Source organism: Colletotrichum godetiae, assembly GCF_030913485.1.
Source record: "Colletotrichum godetiae strain CBS 193.32 chromosome Unknown BDP55scaffold_34, whole genome shotgun sequence".
In the NCBI taxonomy this organism is placed as follows: Eukaryota; Fungi; Ascomycota; class Sordariomycetes; order Glomerellales; family Glomerellaceae; genus Colletotrichum; species Colletotrichum godetiae.
Window position 1 is genome coordinate 33,639 of NW_026851282.1, and position 22,343 is coordinate 55,981.

The following is a 22,343-nucleotide window of genomic DNA, read 5'->3' on the forward strand; positions in this document are numbered from 1 at the left end:
AGGTCGGACAGCTACGGATAGGCGTAAGGTGTCAGGGTGTGTTCTGACAGAATAGCGGGCGGCTCTCAGATAGGCAAGTTGCGGTACCTCGGCCGAGTATCTTTTAGCTACCTGCCCGGGCGGTCTTACGTGTAAAGAGGTACCTCACCTTGGCAGCAGCGTGTCATATTCACAGCCTCCTGGAGTCCTGGAATCCTGGGCAGGGACGCACGCAGGCCCGCGGGCAGGGTGAGGGAGGAACCTAACGGATAGGAGGTACGTATTCGTACCGTCATGCAGGCAAGCGAGGAAGCTTTGTGTAACCATAGCAAACAGACCAATCAGATACGCCCCAACACGCTCCTTCAGCCCTACGACCCCTCGTTTTCTGGCGGCGTCACCGAAAGCTTGGCATCTGCACCCAAGCTCCTTTGACCCCGCCTGGTCTCTCCGCCTCTTGCTTCAACTTGCTCCCTTTTCCCATCTGCCTCACCCCAGTCCAGGAACTTCTCCAAGCCCTGTGTAACCTGCTTCCTCCGCCTTTTCCCCTCCCAGCTCCCTCGTCATCCACACTCCGCGTCGGCTGTGCGCGCGTACCACCTACCAAGTACCTACAGTCCTGCTTCGTCGGCTCCATTGTGTAACAATCTCGTGGCTTCCATGGAATCATTCCGTCGCTTCTTTTACCTCTCGTCTCACACCCCCCAGACATCACAGCAAACCCAAGCGAATTATCAACTTCATCAACACAAGACAACGCGCCCCTGCCAGTTCACGCCTAGGGGGTAGAGGGGGTTCGTCCCCGGTTCCGCGTTGTCTCGCCCGTCCTCCTTCTAATCGAGTACCTACACTGCACAAGAGTCTAGGACGGGAGTCATATGCTGCAGCAATTCGCTGCACAAACAAAAGACCCTGTATGCTTTTGCGCATTATCGTCAACAAGCCCGCCTGCGACAAGTACGTCTCATGCTGCTTCGGGAATTATCAGTTGGATAGCCACACCGCTAGAACAACCAAATCTACCATATCAGAGCATGTGATGTCTTGGTACGGACAGAAACGCCTTCGATTATGCCTTGTCTCGATGAAACGGCGGTACAGTTGCCCTCTTCTTCGTGCATGCGGGCCACACACGCCCGGATCTCGGGGTGACTGCGGCGCGACCAGTACATGGCGAATGCATCCAGTCTTCCCGTCCGCCGATGGAACAAATCAGGAGATTGAAGCCAAAAGCAGCCGCCAACGTTTTTACACCACTTTGCCATTGACGACCTTGAAGATGGCTCGGGTAAAGAGAGGCTTGATGCTGCCATGCTCGCACTTCTGCCAAACGTCCCGGAACACAGAATCAGACGCGTCATCGATCATCAGCTGCATTTCTGTCTGTCTGTCTGTCCTGGAAAATGGGTATTGAGAACAGTTGTGAGGCCTACACTACGTTTATCAGCGAGGCCGAAGGAAACCCCCAAAACAGTCATCGCAAAGGCTTATTGAGGCTAGCCCTATGAGCACCTGGCAATTAAACATCTCACTGGCGCTTTGAATGGCGCGCCCGTGCGGTACGTCACAGGTGGAGTTGCCATGTTCCCGCAAGTAGTTCAAGGTTCATGGATGACTACTTTGTAATCACTGGAACTTTTTGGGTCTACTGGGCGAGGTAGACATGCTACAGCAGGAACGTGGATTTCCAGTACGGAAGGGATCATGGGCCTGGTAGGCGATTGTCAAGCCACGTCTATCCCGGATTGAACGGATACGTGAACGGTACAGACTAAAGGCAGGGTGCTCAGAGGCTGGAGTTGAATTGGCATAGGACTTTTGGTCCTTTGGAAGTCTGGGACTTGCGACTGGTGCGTCGTGGCTTGCCGTGAAGAAGGGACTCCCATTGGCCAACACCACGAGTTACCATATCGAGACAAGCTACGGATACTAAAGTCTACGAAAACCTCACGGATAGGCATTACACGACTTTGGCACCCTGGCCTGGCCATTGTTCGTCTGATTACCAATCGTGGAGCTTCTAAAAGCTCGCGGGCGCTGGGCTCGTCCATAGCGCGACAAAGGCACTTCCCCAGAGCTGCCCTTGCCTTGTTGCTCCTTCTTGAGATTGAGATAATGGCGGTTAGATTAGCAGCAAGCCGAGGAAGACGGCGTCTTTCTTGTACCCCCCCCGGGAGTGCTGATCTGTTGATTACTTAAGCACAGACCATCTCCGCCGACTAGGGGGCACGAGGGGATGAACGATACCTGGGTACGGAGTACATCGCTTGACCCAACAAGGTAAGCCTCGTTCCGGCGAGGGGGGGGGGGGGGGGGGGGGGGGTGATGGTTGCTCATTACTTGTAGTGATCTCGTCTAAAGCGACACACCCCCTTTTGGTCCCCTTTGGCGTTGTCTTCAGACTGGTGGCAGGACATGGCAGGGCAGGTCACGCCAGAACTTGACTCCCAACATCCTGGGTTTTGGAACCGACAAGGCGAGGGTGCGGCGTATTATCCGTGTTATGATTCCAAGGCAATCGCAATCTGCAGACATCGTCGACCCGCAAGCACGGACACACAAAAGAAAAGCACAGGCATCACTGCAATCCCCTCCCCGTTCTGTTGTTCATTGATGGTTGGACAGGGATAGGGGTTCCACTTCATTCTACTCCGTAGGGTCCTTGGATTTCTACCTATCCAGTATCCACCATGATGGGGTCGTCCCTCTCCCGGTGGGCTTTAATCACATTCCGTACGTGGGATCTCTCTTCTCTACCCGCAACTCTGTACGAATAGCCTACAACGGCCTCAGCTTCCTCCAAGGGGCTCCGCCGTGCACTGCAAACATATGCCCAGATCAAGCAGTTCAAAATGGGACCATCATCAAATCCACTTTCGCGATTCACCGCCGCAACGAAACTTCATCCATGATCCAACACAGAAGAAGGAGACAATTAGAGAGGAGATTTGCTGCTCAGCCATTATAAGCGAAGCGGAGTCCTGATGGCCAGGCCGTCCACCGGTCCCAGGCAGCAGCATAGCGACCTTGGAAAATGCATATCCAGATTTTTTTTTCACTTTTTTTTTCCCTTCAATAACGTCAATAACGAATTTTTACCGAGGCCAAGCAACAACACGCCATTTCTCCAGTATTCGCCTACCTTACCCTGTCTTTGATTCCTACATACCAATTCTGGCACCTGATGGATTTGTGATTGGAGCCCAGTGATTGTGGTGCCACTACTTTGTCCGTACTCTCCCTCTGTGTAACTGTGACCGAGATGGGGGTGATGATGATAATGGGGAGCATATGATGACAAACGATTGAGAGATAGTTTGGCTAAGAAACCGCAAATTCATGTTATTGCATTGGTGCTGGCTTAGCCTTGGTAGAAAGAAATAACATCATGCTGCAACTTTGAGGTTTGGCGGTTCACGGTTGCATGGAACCGCAACAGAAACGAAAGAAACGAAAGAAACGCTGCCCTTTTGCACCACCCCCCGGACAGTGGAGGGCCCCACGCAACAAATGCGAGCCGGCCAGTCGCAGCCATCCGTCCCCGCTTGCTGTGGGTCTCGGAACCCAGCGACCCCCTGGCCTTCATGGCCCCGATCGACCCCGGAGCTTTGGAGCGGACGGGCGACACGGGAAAGGACGACTCCTACGGACTACTACGGTCCTTACCTGCCCATCACCTGGTGCCCTGTGTTGGTCGTGCTGTGTGCGTTTGTTGCCCCGAAACCCCAACGACCTTCCGGGGACAACACCGTACCTGCTGCCAATCCCGGCACATCTTTTGCCTCCTCCAACCAGCCCATATCGTATGCGTACCCATGGATATTGTTCAAGAGCAACAACTCAGGAGAATGAGGAGAAATCGCGCAACCCTTGGCCCGGTCTGGACTGCCTTGGACTCCTCATACCTACCTACCCTTGCTTTCCCTAAATCTTGCAGCCTGCTGTCTCTCTCTCTCTCTCTCTCTCTCTCTCTCTCTCAGCCTCCAATGCTCCAACCCCTCACCCAAAAGGTAGCTCTGCGGATACCTCCCTCTCTTGGCCAAGATCCATCGACATTACACTAGGTATATCGCGAAGGACATGGTTACATCCAAAGATGGTACCCCTTCTTCGTGGGGATGTCGTACACTGACCACAATGAGGCCAAGGTCGCAAAAGAAGAAAACGGCTAGTACAATCAGCCACACCCGCAACGTTCTGCACCCTGCTGGCAAAGCAAATCCAAATTTCGGGCTTGGCAGCCAACTCAGTAGCTTCGTACAGGCCGTAACTCACGATGTGTGTGGGCATCGTCAGAACCTAAAAAAAACACCCTCTTGAGATTCCCCCAGAGCTTCAGCTGGCAGGTCTTAGCAGGTGGCCGTCTCGTGAAACATGGCCTGGTACCCAATGGTTTAACCGTCGTACCCCATGTCGACGGGGGGGGGGGGGGGGGGGGGCTTGGGTGTCATGGTGGAACGACGTAGCCTGTTGCCTGTATGTACAGTAGCCTGTAGGGGGAGCCAACGCAGCGCCCCCTTTCCTTTCCTGGCCGGGGCCCGCGTAGTAGTGTAATCCTACTGGCCCACCGCTTCATCCTGCAAGCCCGAGACTTCGGTGCGGTGGGCTGGGGTTGCTGGAGGAGGATGCAATCGTATGCGCCCATCTGTCTGCCCTAGGATGAATTGAAGCCAATCTGGAAGGCGTAGGGCTGGATATCCAGGAGAAGACATAACATGCAGAATACCGTGCCCTCTCACGGCTCGAGCTTGGCCACCTTTACGAATCTTTATCCGCAGCGCTGGGTTCAATAGATCGATGGGAGGAGAACTGTCAGCAACCGTGGTTTAGTGGTCATGCACACGTTGGAAAAAGAGACCATACCATCGTGAAGGGGGAGTGCTACAGAGGTATGCCGCGAGGAAACTCGAAAGGTATCTGCTAGAACCATTTTCCCGGGCAATGAAAGGCAATGTAAATGGAATAGGATAGGTATGCTGCCTGAAAAGGAGAATGTGAGGATACCGATTCGTGGAGACGTTTGATTATCGTCATGACCGACAGTGCTGCGCCATCCTTCTCGCAACTAGACAATGCGCCTGTCTGACGGCATGGTATGGGTGCGGTGTGTTTCTCAATCTCAACAGCTCTCTGCTCTGTTCGGAGCCAAATTGATGACAACGTCTGCATGGCATATCTGACCGCGCTGCCGTGACAGAGTGACGGACCGGCCGCCGTTGGACATGCTGACAAGTGCAGATAATAAACGGCCTCTAAGGAAGTGAACTAAACGGCGCCCGCCTTTTGGTGGACAAGTGCCGTCCAACGGGTTTGTGGCGTCGTGATGCGCCCTGCAAATCGAAAGTCGGAGGCTACGTTGTATCGCATCGCGGAGAAAGAAGTGCAGTGCTGACATAGCTCGGCCATAACGTTGATACATAACTCATGGCTGGAATGAACTTGATCCTGCTTCATCTGGCGGTCCAGTAATATTCCTATAGGGTCCGGGGGCTGGGGAGACGGCAGCGACGCATAGCAGGCAGCATCCAATGAGCTGCTAAATCATTAGGTCTTGTTACACTCTGGCTCCTTATTTCGGATCTGGATATCGCCAAGTCAACGTGTCATGCAACAACGAGCCACTCAGAGGTCGAGATTGTGATGGGTGCTGGTGATGGTGATGGTAACGGCATGTTCTAGACGTTATCGATGCGCCAGAGGCCAGAGGCCAGAGGGGGAGGGGTGGTTACCGGCGCGTAAAAGTCGTTCGAAGTCATGTGTGCGCTTGACGAGAAGTCTGAACGGGCTCAACCGTCAACGGCGGCCCTGCAATAGTATCATCGATGGGAAATGCAGCCCTGTTGGAGCTGTGCAGCAATTACAGATACAGAACCTGCACGTTTTGTTGGATGCCTATTCGTACCCTCTCCTGTGGAACCCAAGTCCGAGGTCCCACCCACTGCGAGCTCTCATCTTTTACCCAGGCTGCGACGAAGATCCAGGGACAAGGGGCGTTTGGCGATGGAGCCGGCTGGTCGGCTTTGACAGGGGGGGAGGGGGTACTGCGGGCGTTGATGATTTCCATGGATGGGGTACGATACAGGTTACGAAACAGGTTCGGCGAAAGAAAGGAAAAAAAGCGACATGGGAGTTATTCGGATCATGGGCATGGTATGGCATGACCAGCGATGTGTTTGAAGGTGCGGTGATTCTGGGAAGGGGTCGGGGTAGGGAAGAGATGGGTTAGATGGTTACGAAGTACGATGGGGGAGTGAGTGGGTGGGGTCAAATGTTCACTTCGTCCGAAGGATCGCAGATGAGGGTTGTATCCGCGCATCCACGGTTGAGGTAGATGGAGGAAGATGCGGAGGATGGGGTACTTTGATGTGTGACTGCGCAAGTACGGACGAATAGGAGGGCAGGCAGCGTCTTGCTAATCGACTTTGCAAAAATAGACGTCTTACAAAGCACGTGGAAGCCTTCGTCATTTGGCCCCCCCCCTTTGGGCCCTTGGACGAGGCACGGGAAGGGTAGACCGCACTACCGTAAGATAGACGTACGGCGTAGTCTCAAGTACCTTGCCTACCTTACCACACCTAATTACCCAGTCCCGAATCACCAGTAAACCTAACGGATATGTGTACGGAGTACGGATACCAGAGCCTGAGAGCCTAGAGTCACTATTGCTGGTTGGGGGCCGAGAACGAGCGTCCCAAAGAAGGAGATGAAGTGCACGTTGCATTTGCAAGTCAACATGGGGTAGGGAGGCCCTGTCTCGAGATTGATAATTCCTAGTTACACACACCAAAACCAGCGCGGCTGTCGGCCGACCTAAAGCACCTTGCGCGCCCTTCCAGCTTCCAGGGTGTTTGATTCCCCTTGTCAATTTTGGCCTCTTGTATTGGGGTCCCGCTCTGGGAGGATTCGCGATACTGAGGATCCAGACCGAGGGGGTAGGATTTCAGGACGAGCAAGGTGATGGTGATCATGATGATGATGATGGTGATGGGCATCTTAATCGTACGAATGACCGGAACTCGCCAACAATAGCCGGAGCAAGACGTGGCCAAGTCTCGCCCGCTGCTTTCACAACGCGTCTTTTTTTTTTTTTTTTTTTTGATCTTATTCCCGTTCTGCATGGAGCAATCTGTGTCTCGACCGCTCTCCTGGTACCGGTATCCTTGCAATGAACGTCGTGAAGTTCGGATGCTGAATATATCTTCAGCTCGCCGATGACACACACACACACATATCTACAGGCAGGGATCTGGGGAAATTCCGGACGTGGTCCACCCAGGTTTCCCGTGGCGATTTGATTATTGCCATATCCGAAAATGTGTTTGTGAATAGTAAAAAAAATATCAAATGAATCGTGTCAAATACGCAGTCAGTGTTTCGTGATACGAGTCCTAGAGTCCACGAGGCCACAGGTGTCAACAGAACAACCTAACCCAACGGTAAAACGTTGACACGCGCGAGGATTCAGGAAAGACGTGACGCTGTGCCGTGTGTGCCTTGCGGGCGGGACACGCCAAAACGGCGCTGGCGCACCTCGCCCTGTGGCTTGGTAGCCGGAATAGCCTCTTCCCGTCTCTAGGCTGGAAAGGCTTGGGTGGGGTTGTCCCTTGGGCCTTGGGGTGGTAGGTGCCCCCGTCCTTGAATCCTTTTTACCTCTTTGGTTATGACGTCTCGGCAGGGGAGGAGGAGAAGAGGAGCCCTTCGACTATGGGGTTGAAGGTTCCCTGGTCTCTGGAATCGGGTCCGGGAACTGGTCGCTGGGAGTACTGTTCTCAGTTCCTCACATGGGAAGATCGAATGGAAGATACCCTACGGAGTACATATCTATGGATCCCCACCTGCGCCTCTGCGCGGGCGTTAGGTTAAATATCACAGCACCGCACTTCGTAGTGAAAAAAAGATCAACGACGGGCTCTCACTGGCTGCTGCATTCGTTAATGACCAAGCTCGGCCACGAGACTCCCCACTTGTCTCTAGGCAATCGAATTCTCGTGATGCTGGTTGGGCCGCACGCTTCAATGTTTAATATAGCCAAGGCAAGGTTAGGGGTAAGTGGTCTAGCTAGTGTATCCGAGCCTGAGTCCCCCTCCCTTTGGTTGGACACACCCTGTACTCCGTACCCAGCATCTAGCATCGAGCACCTGCCACCTAGGAGTAGCATCGCAACCGCAGCCGGTCCATGGAACCTAAAAATTGAGAGAAAAAAGGATCCTGGACCCCGGATCACAAAGACTTCTGCGCTGGAAATCATAGAAAGTTCAGTGCACTGACCCATGTTTTGGGAACACTCATTCAACCTCTGCAAAGCTTGGCCTGCGGAAAGAGGCTAAAAACCAGGAGCTTGGAGCTTCGGGATTGGCCCGTCTTACGAGGCTACATCTTGGGACTAGCGCCGCTCCGCTCCATCCCGGGACCGGTCCACTTTTGTCCCGTCCTTATTGCCGGCTGGCCACGGATGCTCAATCAACTTGTACAAGCAAGCCATGGCCCTGTCTACAAACACCTAGCTCCCGCTCCGGCTGAACATTGCAGCGCAAGATTGGGGGGCACGACTGCGATCAATTCGGGAACCCTTTCGAGATGCGCCAAGGGTCTTTCAAATGCTGTATCCGCAGTGTATCGGGCCCCATCGTAAGCGGGGTCTTTGCATCCTACGCCTCAATGATGAATATGCGAGTATATGTGCTGGTGCATGAATACCTGGGAATCTAGACGAAGTTGGAGATGGAGTCACGTCGAAAGAGTTCCCCCGTACGGACGTCGTGCCATGGGTTAATCCATGCTTCTACGGTCCAAGACTCCGAATCCTACCGGCTCTGCCTTGACCATCCGTAGCTAGATTTGCGACTTTGTCCTTTTTGGTTTGAGGCCAAGGGGGATGCCATCATCTCCCGCTCTCCGATATCGTCAGTAATTAATAGCTCTCGTCAAGTGTTGTCCACGGAAACGGTGCCAGGCTGAAGGAATGGCCACGGCACCGTCCGACCTTCTGACAGCATCTTCCCGGGCACATTGCTTGCCCACGGACCTGGTCACGACCTCATTCGGATTACCAACCAGCCGTGCCAGCCAACTAGCCGGCGCCTCTCGGGACGTATTATGTCAATGGGAACAACAGGCAGCTTGTTCGACGTCCATACGGATTTGCGCTCGCCATTTCGCGCCTCCACTAGAACGGTACACCTGTGAGGCGCAGGGTCGTTGCCGACGATCCTTCAAACGTAGCAAATGCCGCCAGTGTCAACTCTATTGCCTGGTACACCTGGATAGCCATCTCCCGTTCGGGACTCATCCTGCGCGCTCGCGCGCGCACGCAAGAGAAGCCAATCTAACCACGCTTCAACTACACGAGCAATAGAGCTCGTCCGTTGTTTGGGTCGGAGACTATTCCTCAACCCCCAAGAGAAGATCTCGGTCGTTGTCCGGGGAGGGGGTGGGGGCGGTTGACGTGGAGCATCTAGATCTGCCAAGCACCACCTTGAGCGACAAGGGTGCCTCTGTATCAGAATGTTGAAAGCTCGCCACAGAGCGAGCCATGGCGACCCCAAGACCCAAATCCACGGCAGCGACATGTCCTTTTGCTAGTCAACGATGACCAGCCACTGGCCAGGTGAGGACGAAACACCCATTACTGGGGCCGGGGAATGCCATTGTGAGTGCTTGTCAAACATGGTCTGTCCAGGGCGCGGAGACTTTCCAGATAGTCTACCGTGTATCTAGTGGCATTGGCGACTGGTAGCTCCAATGATGGGTGAAAAGACCAGGTATGAGGCATAGCCGCATAGGTACAGAATCCTACTCGATTCCATCTCGGGAGGGACGTTATGGCGCGGCAGAGAGAAGCCGCCACAAAAGTCACGGTGTATGGGTGTATGAGTCTTTTGGTGGTCTAAGACGACGCATCTTAGCCCTATGTGAGGAACTTTGGGAGAAGCTAGGCCTTGTGTGCGGGCTGAGCTAGGTAGCTTGGGGAGCAGTGGTTCCGAAACATCCCCCCAACTCCCCAAGTTGCAACAGATCAGCTACCGTTCTACGTACTTTCACCTTATGGATACAGGGCGACCTGGAACGGCCAAAAGGCCACAACTTAGCACCAAGTGGGCGGTGGTGACTGGTGGAGGGATCGGCCGCCCTACAGAACGCCAGGCGAAAGCTTGGATCTGAACGGCGGCCCCCAAATGGGGTAGCAGTTCCCGCGTTGGGGTAAGGGCGATTTCTGCGCAACAGCGCATACCAAGAACTGCTGATTCCAGGAGCCAGGCTTGCCAGAGCCGCTGCCTTTCCGTTGCTTGACATGACTAGGTACCAATAAGCAGGTGTTGGCGACGAACGGCGTAGACTGACTGATGCATTCTGCCGTTTACCATTCCCAAACACCCCCAAGGTGCTTCTGCGCTGGCAGATCCTTCAACGAGAGGCGCTGAGCAGGATGAGCGCGAGGGGGAGGCGGCGAGAGAAACGGGATCTCTCTGTGCGTGCGTGCGTGCAGCCCTACGGGACGGACATAAGGTACGGAGTAAGGTGTTTATTGCTCTCTGTATCCGTGTCCGTAGTACGGATAGAGTCTGTCTGCGCCAATATCCGTACGAACTCCCTGCCCTGTCCTTTCTTGTGTTACACAAGAGTTGGCAGGGGATGCGATCCTTGGTACCAGTACGAAGTACAGAGTACGTACCTCCCGTCATGGATGGGGCGCTGCGAGTCCTCAAATGTTTCCTCGAGTGAGTGCTAGGACTCTTTCTGTCGAAGCATCGAAGCAGCGCGCAAGGCGTCCTCGAGGTTATTCCTAATTTCCTGCACATGAGATATATCGAGAGCAACTTACAAAGCAGGACAACTGGCCCAAAGGAGTGAAACCTTGACGCTATGTCATCCAGTGTGAACCGAGCTGCCCATTTCATTTGTCACCGACCCGACTGACGCGGGAAGTCCGACAGTTGTCGCCTGTTCCATCATCCATGAGCATGAGGTCTGGCCAGCATGAAAGTTGAAGATGGAGGATGGGTTGATGCACAATCGATGCCAAAATAAGACGGGTAAAAGCAGAATGCCTTGACGCGCTTGATTCGCAATGGCATCTCGAGGTAGCATTTCGCAGGTATTGATAGAAGGAGACGAATGCAAGTGGGCAAAATTAGCCCAGGCTAGCAACAGCAGGTCCAATGAGAATGCTTCTGCTGTGCCGCGTGCTGCCACCAACAATTAGCCCTTCCAGTCAGTCCGACGGACGATGTTGGATATCTACTATTATTGAGCATCTTGATATATCATGTTGCTGTCGGGTTCTAACAATACTCACCTGCCTCTTCCAAGATTGGTAGACAATGTTGATACCTGTAGGTGATTCTAATTCTGAATTCGATGGACGGGGATGATGCCAGGGCTACCTTACCATGGGCTAGGCGCCAGCGCGATTGTCTAGGTCCCCTCGTCGAAATGAAATCAAGAGAGGTTGCAAGACACGAGAAATGATGTTCTATGATGATGATGATGATGATGGATCGGCGCCAAACCCTTCTGCGTTTCTCGTACAAGTGGTCCAGTCAATGGCATTTGGATTAGCAGGAGTGGACAAGTACCGAAGTTGCCTTAGGTAAGGTGGTCAGGTCGGAGGTATTGAGGTATTCGTAAGTTTGTAAGGCAAGGGAAGGGAAGGAAGGTATCCGAAAGGTAAGAGTCGGGGCTTGGTGGTGCCGTCGGGTTGGCGCTGCCGCTGTTTAAACCCCGAAGGACAGCGCCTTCCTTGGAGTTCCAGCAACGATCGAAGGTGAAGGTGCCTTGGGTGCCCCTGCTCCTGAGTATCCGCAAGGTAAGTACGAAGTAGTCTTGCGGGAGTCTTGAGGAAGGAAGTTGAGGTGTTGCTTTCCTTCCCTCCCCCGGTCGTCCATCTCTGCCCCGTGCTCCCATCTCCACCATCTCCACCACCCCCTCGTCCACCCGAGCCACCAGTGCCACCCTTCCCTTGTCCTCAATGAGCAATGGTACGTACTACGTACTTTGTTAGGGATTCTGTGTCTCCCCTCGACGTGGAGACTCAAAACTTATCGCGAACCCTGGGCGACGGCCACGGTGCACTCACAGCTTCTGTCGACCCGGTCGGGTGGAGCCATCGAAGAAAGTGCGAGATGGAGATGCAAGGTACGTACCTCCACCGCCGTCTCGACCGTCTTTGAGAATTGAGTGTCATTCTCATTCTCAATTTACTCAAACACCCAAACACACAAGACCTGTCGGACCCGACCCCTGCTACACAACAAGAACCACTCCATTATTGCCATTGCCAGGTCCATCTCCTCTCGTTCGAGTCTCCCTTTCTCTCCGCCCAGCCTGGATGCTCTCCGACGTTGTTCTCCACTGGCGTAGATGCAGTGCAGCGCAGCATCCATATCCCTCCGTCCATTGTGTGTCTGCTGCCTCTCATCACCCACCGTCGGACTGCAGCCTGGCCGTCAATCTCTGTGTGTGTTTGGCCTCTCTCCAGCTCCGTCAAATCTCCTTGCTCCGGCCCAGCCCAGCTGATCCTTGGGTGCCGGTGCGCCCATCTTTTCTGTGCTAGTGCCAGCCTACAGGCTACGCCTACCGCATACCTCACCTCTCCCAAGCCGTCCCGTCGTAAAGACTCAAAACTGAGGTGCGAGTGGTACTGCTAACTGATCTGTAAACGGAGAGGGGAACGAGGCGTTGCTCTTGGCTTGCTCCGTTTAAACCAAAAGGTCATCAGGCACCTTCTTTCCACCCATTACCCTTCACCCATCACCAAATCCTCTCCGACTTGTCTCTTGTGTCTGTGGACGGCTGCTGCCGTTCTCTCTCTCTCTCTCTCTGTATGTCTCTGTGTCTCTGTTTCTTCCTCGCTCTCTTGCCCCTCCCCCCCTCCTTATTCCTTCCCATGCGCCCCCATCTCCATCCCTAGGTATCGTGGTATCCTACCTTACCTGAGATGGGTAATTCGTAGGCTTTCATCACCCATACCTTCTCGCTCACTCGCCTTTCTTCACTTCACCCACACCACACCTCACCCCCCCTCCCACCCCTCCTACACAGCCGCACGCCCCCTCCCCTGCCTCCCCTCGTCGTCTTCCACCTGGCGCAAGGCACGGTACCTGTACCCTTCATCTGCCTGCCCGTCTGTCTTGCTGCGATACCTTGTACTAGTGTGTAGGGTAGCCAGGCTATGTGGACCTCACAAGTCGACCTGGACGCCCTGCGAGGACGACAAGCACCCCTGCTTGTACTTGTGGCCCTTCGCACTCACGCTGCCAGCCCTGTCGTTGCTGCCGCTGCCAGCCATGTCATTGCTCCCGGCTTGCTGGGCAGTTCGGGCTGAGCTCCATCCATCCATTCTGTGATGCCTTTGGGCTACTTTTTATTTAATAGCTTCCTCTCCCCTTCCTCTGCCACATCTTGCCTCGCCATCCCGACTTCCAACAATCCAGACTTTATACAAGTTGCGACTTGTCGACTATCACCAAGCTTCCTCTTCTACATCTTGCCCCTCTATACAGCCTGATAGTCATCCCGACTACATATCCCCCACCATCCTCTTACACCAAGAAGCGCGACAACCACACAAGCCGCCTACAATGTCAATGTTCACAATGTCCCAACATCACCAATATGCCTACCCGGCAACAACTCCCGCTCCCAGGGCTTACTCAGGACACGGTACCAGCAGCGCCTTTAGCAGCTCCGCCAATCCTGATGAAGACTGGACCAAGATCTCCGACCTCGCCGAGCGCAGGAGAATCCAGAACCGCATTGCCCAGCGCAACTACCGTACGTCACAGCTACAGTCACCTAGCGATACAACCACACATACTAACACCTTTTACAGGCAAGAAGCTCAAGAGACGCCTCGAAGACCTCGAGAGACGCGCTGGCCAGGAAGGCACATCCCCCACCGAGAAGCCTGCGACAACCAAGAGCACCAAGACCAAGGCGGCGAGCAAGCAACAAAAGACGCCCCCACCAACCAAGACCATGAACCAGGGCCAATTCACTCCTCCTATGAACAACGACGACGAGGTCTTCTTCCAACAACAGCACTACGAGGATGACCGCGGAAGATCCATCACTCCTCCGTTCCTCACATATTCGACCTACCCCCCTGCCGAAGAGATGATCATGGCTCCTGCATACACCACACAACCGTACCCCATGTCAGCCGCCGAGTATCCCACATATCTCGCGGCAGCGGTACCGGTGACACTCCCGCCCATGAACCACTTCCAAGACGCCATCAAGCGCGAATCATACCACAGCGACGATGGTCTTTCTCCGTACATGAACTACGCGTACATGCCCAGCATGGATATGAACGCGCAAAGCTCCTACGACCCCACGAACCCTCATGTGAGTTATATGCGACAACCGCCTTCCCGCGATACATGATGCTGATGGGTTGTTGAGCAGACTCCTCCGCTCTCACACTCGTTTGACCACTCGGCCAACTGTTCCGACGCCGGCTACGAGTATCCCACAACACCACTGTCCATGCCGGGATCTCCTGGCCTGATCCAGCAATAGAGAACGCAGCGCGAAGGACGAGGAAAAACAAACATGCAACACCCTTATTTATCGGAGCGTAGCATTTCTGGCGACTTCAATTTGGGTTTCTATTACCACTTGACTCTTTTTATCCACCACCCCCCTTTTTTTTCCTTTTCGACATGTTCAGCGTGGCTTTGGCCAGGAGTTCGGGGGCGTCTGGATCGCATGTATCGGTCGAAGCGCTCGACCTCACGGAGATATGACTGGGAATAGGCGACGGCGTTTCACTTTGGGCAGACTGATCCCATTGAGGATCATCTTGTTACGAGGTTTGATACGGCAGTCCAAAATTGAAAAGACGAGATTGTCCCAAACATTCTTTGTACTATAGAGGACCTCAAAAAAGTTACACGATATCAATCACACCAGTGCATCACTCGTCTTTACCATTGTGGGATGTTCGTACTGATTATGTGTCCGATGACGAGATGGGCGTGTCGAAAGGGCAAACAGCCAAAGATGAGACAGCTCAGCAGTTACAAACAGCGAATTCTAGCCCGCCGTGGGGGAATATACGTATCGTAAGATTATACGAAGCGTGCAGGGAAGGCGGAGTTAAACATCAGTCTGGCCGAGTCGGGTGCGGAGAAAATAGCTTAAAGTTTCTTAACTCCTAGTATCCGTACTCCGTTCGGGACAAAGCTCGAGAGTCAAGATACAAACTACAAACTACCTTCGCGTCTAGGCCTGGGTCAAAGCATCTGACAAAGCACTTTGAAGAACAGCCCTTTTTGGGGATGACGGATGAGTGTGCTGTGTTCCTCGTAGCATGAGTAAAGACTTGAACATGAAAGCAGACTGGAAATTAGACCCCGCCCGTCAGTGAACTGGATGTCATGAGGATTCCTCTCCTAGATTACCTTACGTCTATAGAAAACGATGACTGTCGATGGATGAATAGACTGGGATTCCAGCATCTTGAGCAAGCAACAGTACACTATAGATGAACGATGTTGCGGTACCACCCACGAATGAGCCTCTGCCGCAAGCAAGGGCTCGACAGGGATCAGAGATACAAGACGTTGGAGAGAGCGGAATGGGGAACGAGGGGCGGAAAGCATATACGCGACAACTTGGTCCCGTTTCCTTCAACATACGCGCAGCAAGGCTCTCTAGAGGTACCTGAAACAAGATGACGAATACAGCAAGAGATTCACACGCAAACACGCTCTAAAATCATGAAATAGGAGGGATTCCTATGTACCTAGAGAAAAAGTTCCCGGCGGTCGGGATGTTCGCCCGTAGCCCGGTCGGATCTGGAATTCGTCATATGCCCCTTGCGTGTCTTGAGCCGGACACCGTGGCGGCGGAACGGCTTTGGTAATTGCGGCCTCAGCCAAAGTCCCACAATATAGCACTTGGGGAGGATTGTCTGTAGATAACTCACGTAGAATACATTGGGTCGGAAAAGAGGGAAGAGGAGGGGGTGGAGGGGCGCTTTCAGGAGCATAACCTTACTCGGCAAAGTCCGACCAGCCTGCCGCTGCCCTTCCCTTGGCTCCTCCATGAAGAGTATGATAGGAGAGCCTTGCACATGAAAAACGAAGCGGGAACATGTCAAGACCATGAGAAGGGTGTCTGAACGGATGTTGTAAAATGTTACGGATACGTCGTGCGTCAATAACGGGCGAAGCCGGGCGTCGAGAAGGCTTCAATAGATCATGTCAAAGAAGGGACTTTGGCTGCAGTTGCAGGCCATTCGCAAGGTGTGGCATGGCATGATATCAACACCTCCATGGGTAATGATGGATGGACGGGCGGCGGTTCGGGGATGGCATTCGGATGGGACCAAGTTCCTTTGGGAAACACGGGATTTGAACCGCCTTTCGCTTGTCACCCTTTTTCTTGCTGCGAGCTGCGTCTATTGCTCGATTGGGGAAGCATGGCCCATGGTCGTACAAGAAGAGGCCAGCCGGCCCACCCCCCAGGTTTATCAGTCGGGCTCTGGGTTTGAAGTGACACAAGGAAGGATTTCGAGTCGGCTGTCAGGTTGCGTACTGCTCTGTCACCCCCCCCCCCCCCCAGCAAGCGCAGAAAAAAGGACCAAGCATTAGGAGAGAAGCAGGAAGCTTGATAGTATGTGCAAGAGTTGCCGGCGACCGCATGATGTGTTACCAACGACTTTTCCTTACCGGTTGACAAGGGGGGCGCGTGAGCATGGTTTGGTGACACAGCATTTTGAACGTAGACGCAGAAGGGGACTGACTGCACGTATTGGAGGCGTTTTGCCGCGAAGCCCTTGAACGTAGGTATGTACGTTGAGGAGCAGGGGTGGGGTGTAATTGGGGCCAAACGGGCGGTCGGTTCGGTCTGGGGTAAAAGGTTATTGACGGCGCCATGTTCTCCCAAGGCACGGATTGATTAGAAGAGATTGGGGATTACCTATGGGAGACGCTGCCAGCTTTCCCACGGCCGGTCTCCAAAGCTTAGCAACTTTTGGACTGGTTCTACCAGTCTACTCTACTTGTATCCGAACGCCTACAGATGTTGTTCGACTTGGGGGGGAAGTCGCCGGAAAGTCGCCGAGGGCGGCAGAACGCCATCTTTTTTTTTTTTCAGGGAGGAGGAACACAACCGAGTGGGAGGGGAGTGCGGGAGAAGGAGAGAGAGAGGCTCGAGGGCGGCCGTGAAAGAGACGGGAGAGAGAAGACCCGGGGGGTGTGTGCCGTGTGCGTGCGTGTCTTCCCGGAGTTAAGCCCCGTGTGCCTTCTCAGTTCTACTATCCCGCGCCATGTCATGTTGTGCAATAGTAGAGTCTCCTCTTCTTAGCAAGGATTCCATCCGAAGTGCGAGTATCTGATGTAGGGAAGTAAATCTGTAGGCCGAGATGGATCGGGAACGATTTACTTTCTGCCGGACAACACTTTACGGTGCTCGGTTTACATTTCCAAGTCTAGAGACATATTCTACTGAGTTGTGCAATCCATCAGGATGATAACAGTTGTTCCTGTGATAATGCTGTGTACGCGGTGCCGGCAAATGTGCATAAGGAAGCCGCTAGAGGTCTCACTTTCGCGTGTCCTTTAAATAGAGTCTTGTCTCCCTGAAGGAAGGAAACACTTTCCCGCTACCTCGTTTCGACTCTCTGCCCTCTCTCTTCAAACTAAAAGAGGTAGCGCTCTTGCTAGTTACTGCGAACGTTGACGCTGCGCACGGCCTAGGCTGGTACGGCGGGTTGGATATGTCGGCGAGGTTTTGAAAGGTGCCGAAGTTGGACACTTGCCTTTCGCCGCTATGATGGCTGCTGAAATAACCAGAACTTTACTCATATTGATTCAGAATGACTGCCTACCGACACCTACTTCTAGGCCCCCGTGGCCCCAAAGGATCATCCGACAAATGGGGGATCGGGGTGAGTTGGCAACTGTGTGGGCTTTTCTTCCGTAGGTGGAAACGGAATCGGGACCGGAGCCGGAATAAGATCGGACGGAGTTAAGACCCCTTCGACAGCAAACGTACTATCCCAAAGTCCCCTTACGTCGGTGCAATGCCCATCTAAACTCAACAACGCCGGGGCAGTCAAGTCCCGGGTCTTGGATCAAGGTTTCTCGGAAAAAGAAGGCAATTGACTAAGGCGTGTTGTATACTTTATGTGTTGTTAGCTCATGCGTCTGAGTAGGCACGGTCTAGACCTCCTACAGTCTACCCCGATATTCAAACCAATTCTGTCCCGCTTTACTTCGTCTCAAAGCTCATCGGGGAGATCTAGTATCGTCATCATCCCGTCAAAGTCGACTTCAGCCAAGAAGCACATTAGGCCGCAAAAAGGTCAGGAAATATCGAACAAGCCTTGTCCGCCTCCCCGCCTTACTAAGTTACGAGTCCCCAGAACCGCCATCTTCCTGGTTACACACTCGGAGCCGATCCGGCAGAAGACGGGGGATAGGCATGGCCCCCCGCCAGCTCGAACGCCCGTCCCCTCAATCCCATCACTGCGCTAAAACAACATCCGTCCACGGCCCTTTCATGCCTTCCCAAAGGGCGCAATCAAGACAAGCACTTGGGATCTGCCTTACAATAATGGGGATGGTCGGGGGAGCTTGCGGAGCACGGAGTAGAATATGATTAGTGATAGACAGACGCCATACTATTCAGGTGCAACTCTGTCCCCACAAGGTTATCAAAGTCAATACCCCATCAGCAACGAGGAACACCCCCCTTTCATTGCCTCACATCGTCGTTTCCGCCAGTTCGAAAGTGAGCCAGATCATCCCAAGCAGCATCGTACCGCCCCGCACCGAGGCGATGAATCTTTCAACTTGAGACGACGAGAAAAGTCATCCGAATCCGTCGAGGCTGGTATTAAGTTAAGCCTCAGCTATTTTTCGACTTTGGCTCGCGCTAAGCTCTCAGAGGACGTGTGAAGCTCGAGCCCATCGTGCCGTTCTTGCGCCAGCAGTTGTCTTTGGGACAATGACACAACACACACACACACACCCAAGGCTTGTGTCTAAACCCCCAAGATTTCTTTTTGCTCGTCATTACATCTTAAACACTTGAGTTTCGCGCTCGCCTTCGCGGCCTCGCCCAGCTCGCCCTCTCAGCTCGCCGCCGGCACCACTCGCGCTGAACCGCAACATTTGATTTTCAACAAAAAAACCATCGTCGGTTGTAGTCAAGTTTCAGATGCATTCTAGAGTCTGTAACCCCCCTCCCCGATGACCTAGCTTGTAAAACCTTTGGTAGCCGTGAGGGAAACTTGTTCAACCTCTCCGAACGGGTAGGTAGACAATTGTCTCGACTGGCTGGCTCGAAGCTTGGTACCAATTGCCCTAGCGTTTCTCGGCCTTCCTTCCTGGCTCCTTGGCTGCACAGGCCGTGACGATCTCCGCAGTCTGTCACTCTGTGTCTTGATTCAAAGTTCTCACAATCCGCCCTTTTCCAAATGCATGGGCTCATCATCCCGGTGATTCGCGGTAACTTGAGACAATGACCCAAAGATCAGCATGTCATTCCCGCCTCCAAGGCCACTACCTCCTTTTGCCGATTACGGAAATCGACACCATGGGGAGTTCATTGATCGCAGGCAGCAATATGAAGGAGGAAGGATGGACATCACAGCCGTTGTACAGCCACAGTCCATGAACTGTAGGAGCTTAGGTAACCAATCTGCTGAGCCACAATAGCTACTCAGACCCACTCGAACGGTCATGCTGCACGCCTTTGTCCACTCCTCCTATTGGCTAGGATTCACTCGAGAGCTCACCAGCCTCGCGAACGCTCAGATGAAGTCGTCATGATCCTTCGCGCTCTTCAACGACAATTGCCTGCCGTCGACCGCTCACGACACAGCCCTATCCTAGAGCCAATTCCGTCCCAATTGCAAAAAAGTTGGATCCTACCACCATTTTGGCCGGTTATCTGCCAATTGACTAGCTCAAACCTCCGTGCCATCAGTTCTGTACCGAACCTACGCCCCAGTGCAACTGCCGATATAGCCACAGTTCTGCCAACCTGCCAAAGCGCACATCATGCCTCCCGACTGGAAATTGCTCTCCCTTTACGGTGGTGACAAGTCAGTGTGCCCAAGTTTGATGAACAAGCGTTGCTCCTGGTCATGCCTGACCATCCGGCCTCGTACAACTTTCCCCTTTTGAACTTGCCTGGTTGACCATCATCCGCAGCCCTTGGGACTCAAGCCTCTGGACCGATTCAGACGACAGAGTACGTGGTGGTAAGAGCCAGTCTCATTTGCACTGCGAGTCCCCGGAAAAGGCCGAGTTCTTTGGCAACTTGGACATCACCGCCCTAGGAGGAGCGGGATTTGCGTCGCAGAGGACGCTCGGCACACTCGACCTGGACTTGAGTCAGTATGACGGGCTTGCCATCAAAGTCTTGAAGAGCGATTCCAAGAAGTACACAGTCACTATCAAGGATGAAATCCTCCCGCCGAGAGAGGACGGCCGCGACCAGAGTACAATTAGCTGGGAGTTCGACTTTGTACCCGAGGCTGGCGAAGTGAAGATCCCTTGGGATCAATTCAAGGCAACCTACAGAGGTAGGGATAAGCCTGACGCCAAGCCACTGGACATTGCCAACATCAAGAGAATCAGCTTCATGATGCGAAGGTAAGATGCACGTTTAAGTAGGAGTCCCTGAATGTTGTTGACACCATCGCAGCTTCTTTGGAACCCAATCGGGTGATTTCAGCTTCACCGTTGGCTACCTTGCCGCTTTCAGCAACCGCCGCGAGTCATCGGACTCCGATGTTTCGTTCCAGAAGGAACGTGTCGCGTCACCTGCACCGGCACCAGTTAAGCCGTCATCGTGGTTGGGTTGGCTTTGTGGATGGGATAGACGAGCCTAAGATGCTATGGTGGCTGGAAAAGCGGATGGCAAGGCTGCGGCGGGGTAGAAATCACTGTTACGTTTAGACATCTCAAGATGATCAATCCATGGCGTCAGGGTAGGCATGTGGATTTCATTCCATGAGGCTACATAGAGCTTTAAGCAATCTGGCCCAACACCTTGATCAAGTCCGCCGTGACACCCATGGCCGTGACATCTCCACCAGCACCCGCACCCTGGACGATGAGCGGGTTGCTGCCGTAACGTTCCGTGTAGAAGCTGATGATGTTATCGCTACCCTTGAGGGCAGCGATGGGGTGAGATGCGTCGAACTGCTCCAGGCCAACCTTGACCTGCTTGCTCGCGACGTCGATGCTGCCAACGAAGCGAACGACCTTGCCCTGCTTTTCCGCAGCAGCCTTGGTCTCCTCCATTTGGCTGTCAAACCCGGGCAGCTTCTGCAGGAACTCGTCTCCGCTTGAGCACGACTCGAGCTCCTTGGGAATCAAGCTTTGGACGGGGAACGAGGTGGGCGACTCGACGGGGAGACCCGCCAGTCTGGCGAGAATGGTGAGCTTGCGAGCGACGTCGAGGCCGTTGAGATCGTCTCTGGGGTCAGGCTCTGTGTAGCCCAGCTCCTTGGCCTTGGCCACCTCGGCAGACCACTTGCCGCCGGCGCCCGATGTCGGAGCGAAGGAGTTGAAGAGGAAGGACATAGTGCCGCTGAAGACACCCTCAATCTTGGTGACGCGGTCGCCCGTGTCGACGAGGTCCTTGAGCGTCGAGATGACGGGCAGGCCCGCGCCCACAGAGGACTCGTGGTACACCTTGGCGCCGGAGGTCGAGGCCGCGCTGAAGATGTCCTGCCACAGCTTGTAGGAGCCGGAGAAGGCCTTCTTGTTGGGGGTCACGATGCTGATTCCCTTGCCGAGGAAGACGGGGTACGCGTCGGCGACGTCCTGGGAGCTGGTGTTGTCGACCAGGACGACCTTGGCCGGGGCGGCGGCGAGGTACTCGGCGAGCTGGGGGAGGGCGGGAGGCGCTTGCGAAGCGCGGGACAGTTCCTCGATGGCGCTGGCGAAGGGGGTGGGAGTGTACTTGGCATCGTACAGGGCCTTCTTGCTGGTCGAGATGTAGATCAAGTTGAGCTTCGGCGAGGGTCTACGGGTAGCCAAGGCCTCGAGCTGGGACAGGAAGCACTTTCCGACGCCACCAGCACCTGTAACACACCAATAGGTCAACACAAGCTCGTTGCTACGTGCAGTGGGAAGAAAGAGAGTCCCGAGGCTGTCTCTGGAACCGGGCAATTCTTACCAATGATGGCGATGAAGACTTGCTTGGGGGAGGCCATTGTGGATTGCTTGATGTGCTACCGTCAATTGACTGAAGATGTAATTGCAAAAGAGTATGTCATGCAAGTGTACGTTAGGAAATAGACTCATTTTCGAAGCCCCTCCGACCGCGGGGCAGCTCTTAGTGGGGTAAATCGCCATTCAGACCCCGATAATCTTTCGGTGAGTGCGGGGTCG

At 53.9% G+C, this 22,343-nt stretch overlaps 5 protein-coding genes across 5 annotated transcripts; 2 read left to right on the forward strand and 3 right to left on the reverse strand.

Annotated features, from left to right (window-relative positions):
* Window positions 1–7,747: 7,747 nt before the first annotated feature.
* BDP55DRAFT_671309 (uncharacterized protein) lies at window positions 7,748–8,207 on the reverse strand. Its single transcript, XM_060575446.1, has one exon. The coding sequence runs from the start codon at window positions 8,135–8,137 to the stop codon at window positions 7,892–7,894; it is 246 nt and encodes an 81-aa protein (XP_060426904.1). The 5' UTR covers window positions 8,138–8,207; the 3' UTR covers window positions 7,748–7,891.
* Window positions 8,208–9,883: 1,676 nt separating this feature from the next.
* Window positions 9,884–11,164, reverse strand: BDP55DRAFT_234306 (uncharacterized protein). Its single transcript, XM_060566169.1, has 2 exons — window positions 10,321–11,164; window positions 9,884–10,274 (listed from the first exon to the last, which is right to left on the reverse strand). The coding sequence occupies exons 1-2, from the start codon at window positions 10,875–10,877 to the stop codon at window positions 10,109–10,111; spliced, it is 723 nt and encodes a 240-aa protein (XP_060426905.1). The 5' UTR covers window positions 10,878–11,164; the 3' UTR covers window positions 9,884–10,108.
* Window positions 11,165–13,439: 2,275 nt separating this feature from the next.
* Window positions 13,440–14,728, forward strand: BDP55DRAFT_234313 (uncharacterized protein). The gene is made up of 3 exons (XM_060566170.1): window positions 13,440–13,752; window positions 13,811–14,328; window positions 14,386–14,728. The coding sequence occupies exons 1-3, from the start codon at window positions 13,560–13,562 to the stop codon at window positions 14,500–14,502; spliced, it is 828 nt and encodes a 275-aa protein (XP_060426906.1). The 5' UTR covers window positions 13,440–13,559; the 3' UTR covers window positions 14,503–14,728.
* Window positions 14,729–19,628: 4,900 nt separating this feature from the next.
* On the forward strand, window positions 19,629–20,980 carry BDP55DRAFT_671329 (complex I intermediate-associated protein 30). Its single transcript, XM_060575447.1, has 3 exons — window positions 19,629–20,041; window positions 20,151–20,594; window positions 20,647–20,980. Exons 1-3 carry the CDS (start codon window positions 19,998–20,000, stop codon window positions 20,831–20,833), a joined length of 675 nt encoding a protein of 224 aa, XP_060426907.1. The 5' UTR covers window positions 19,629–19,997; the 3' UTR covers window positions 20,834–20,980.
* Window positions 20,973–22,165, reverse strand: BDP55DRAFT_730918 (homoserine dehydrogenase; the record flags this gene model as incomplete). The annotated part of the gene is made up of 2 exons (XM_060579761.1): window positions 20,973–22,033; window positions 22,129–22,165. The coding sequence occupies 2 exons, from the start codon at window positions 22,163–22,165 to the stop codon at window positions 20,973–20,975; spliced, it is 1,098 nt and encodes a 365-aa protein (XP_060426908.1).
* Between the last annotated feature and the right edge of the window lie 178 nt (window positions 22,166–22,343).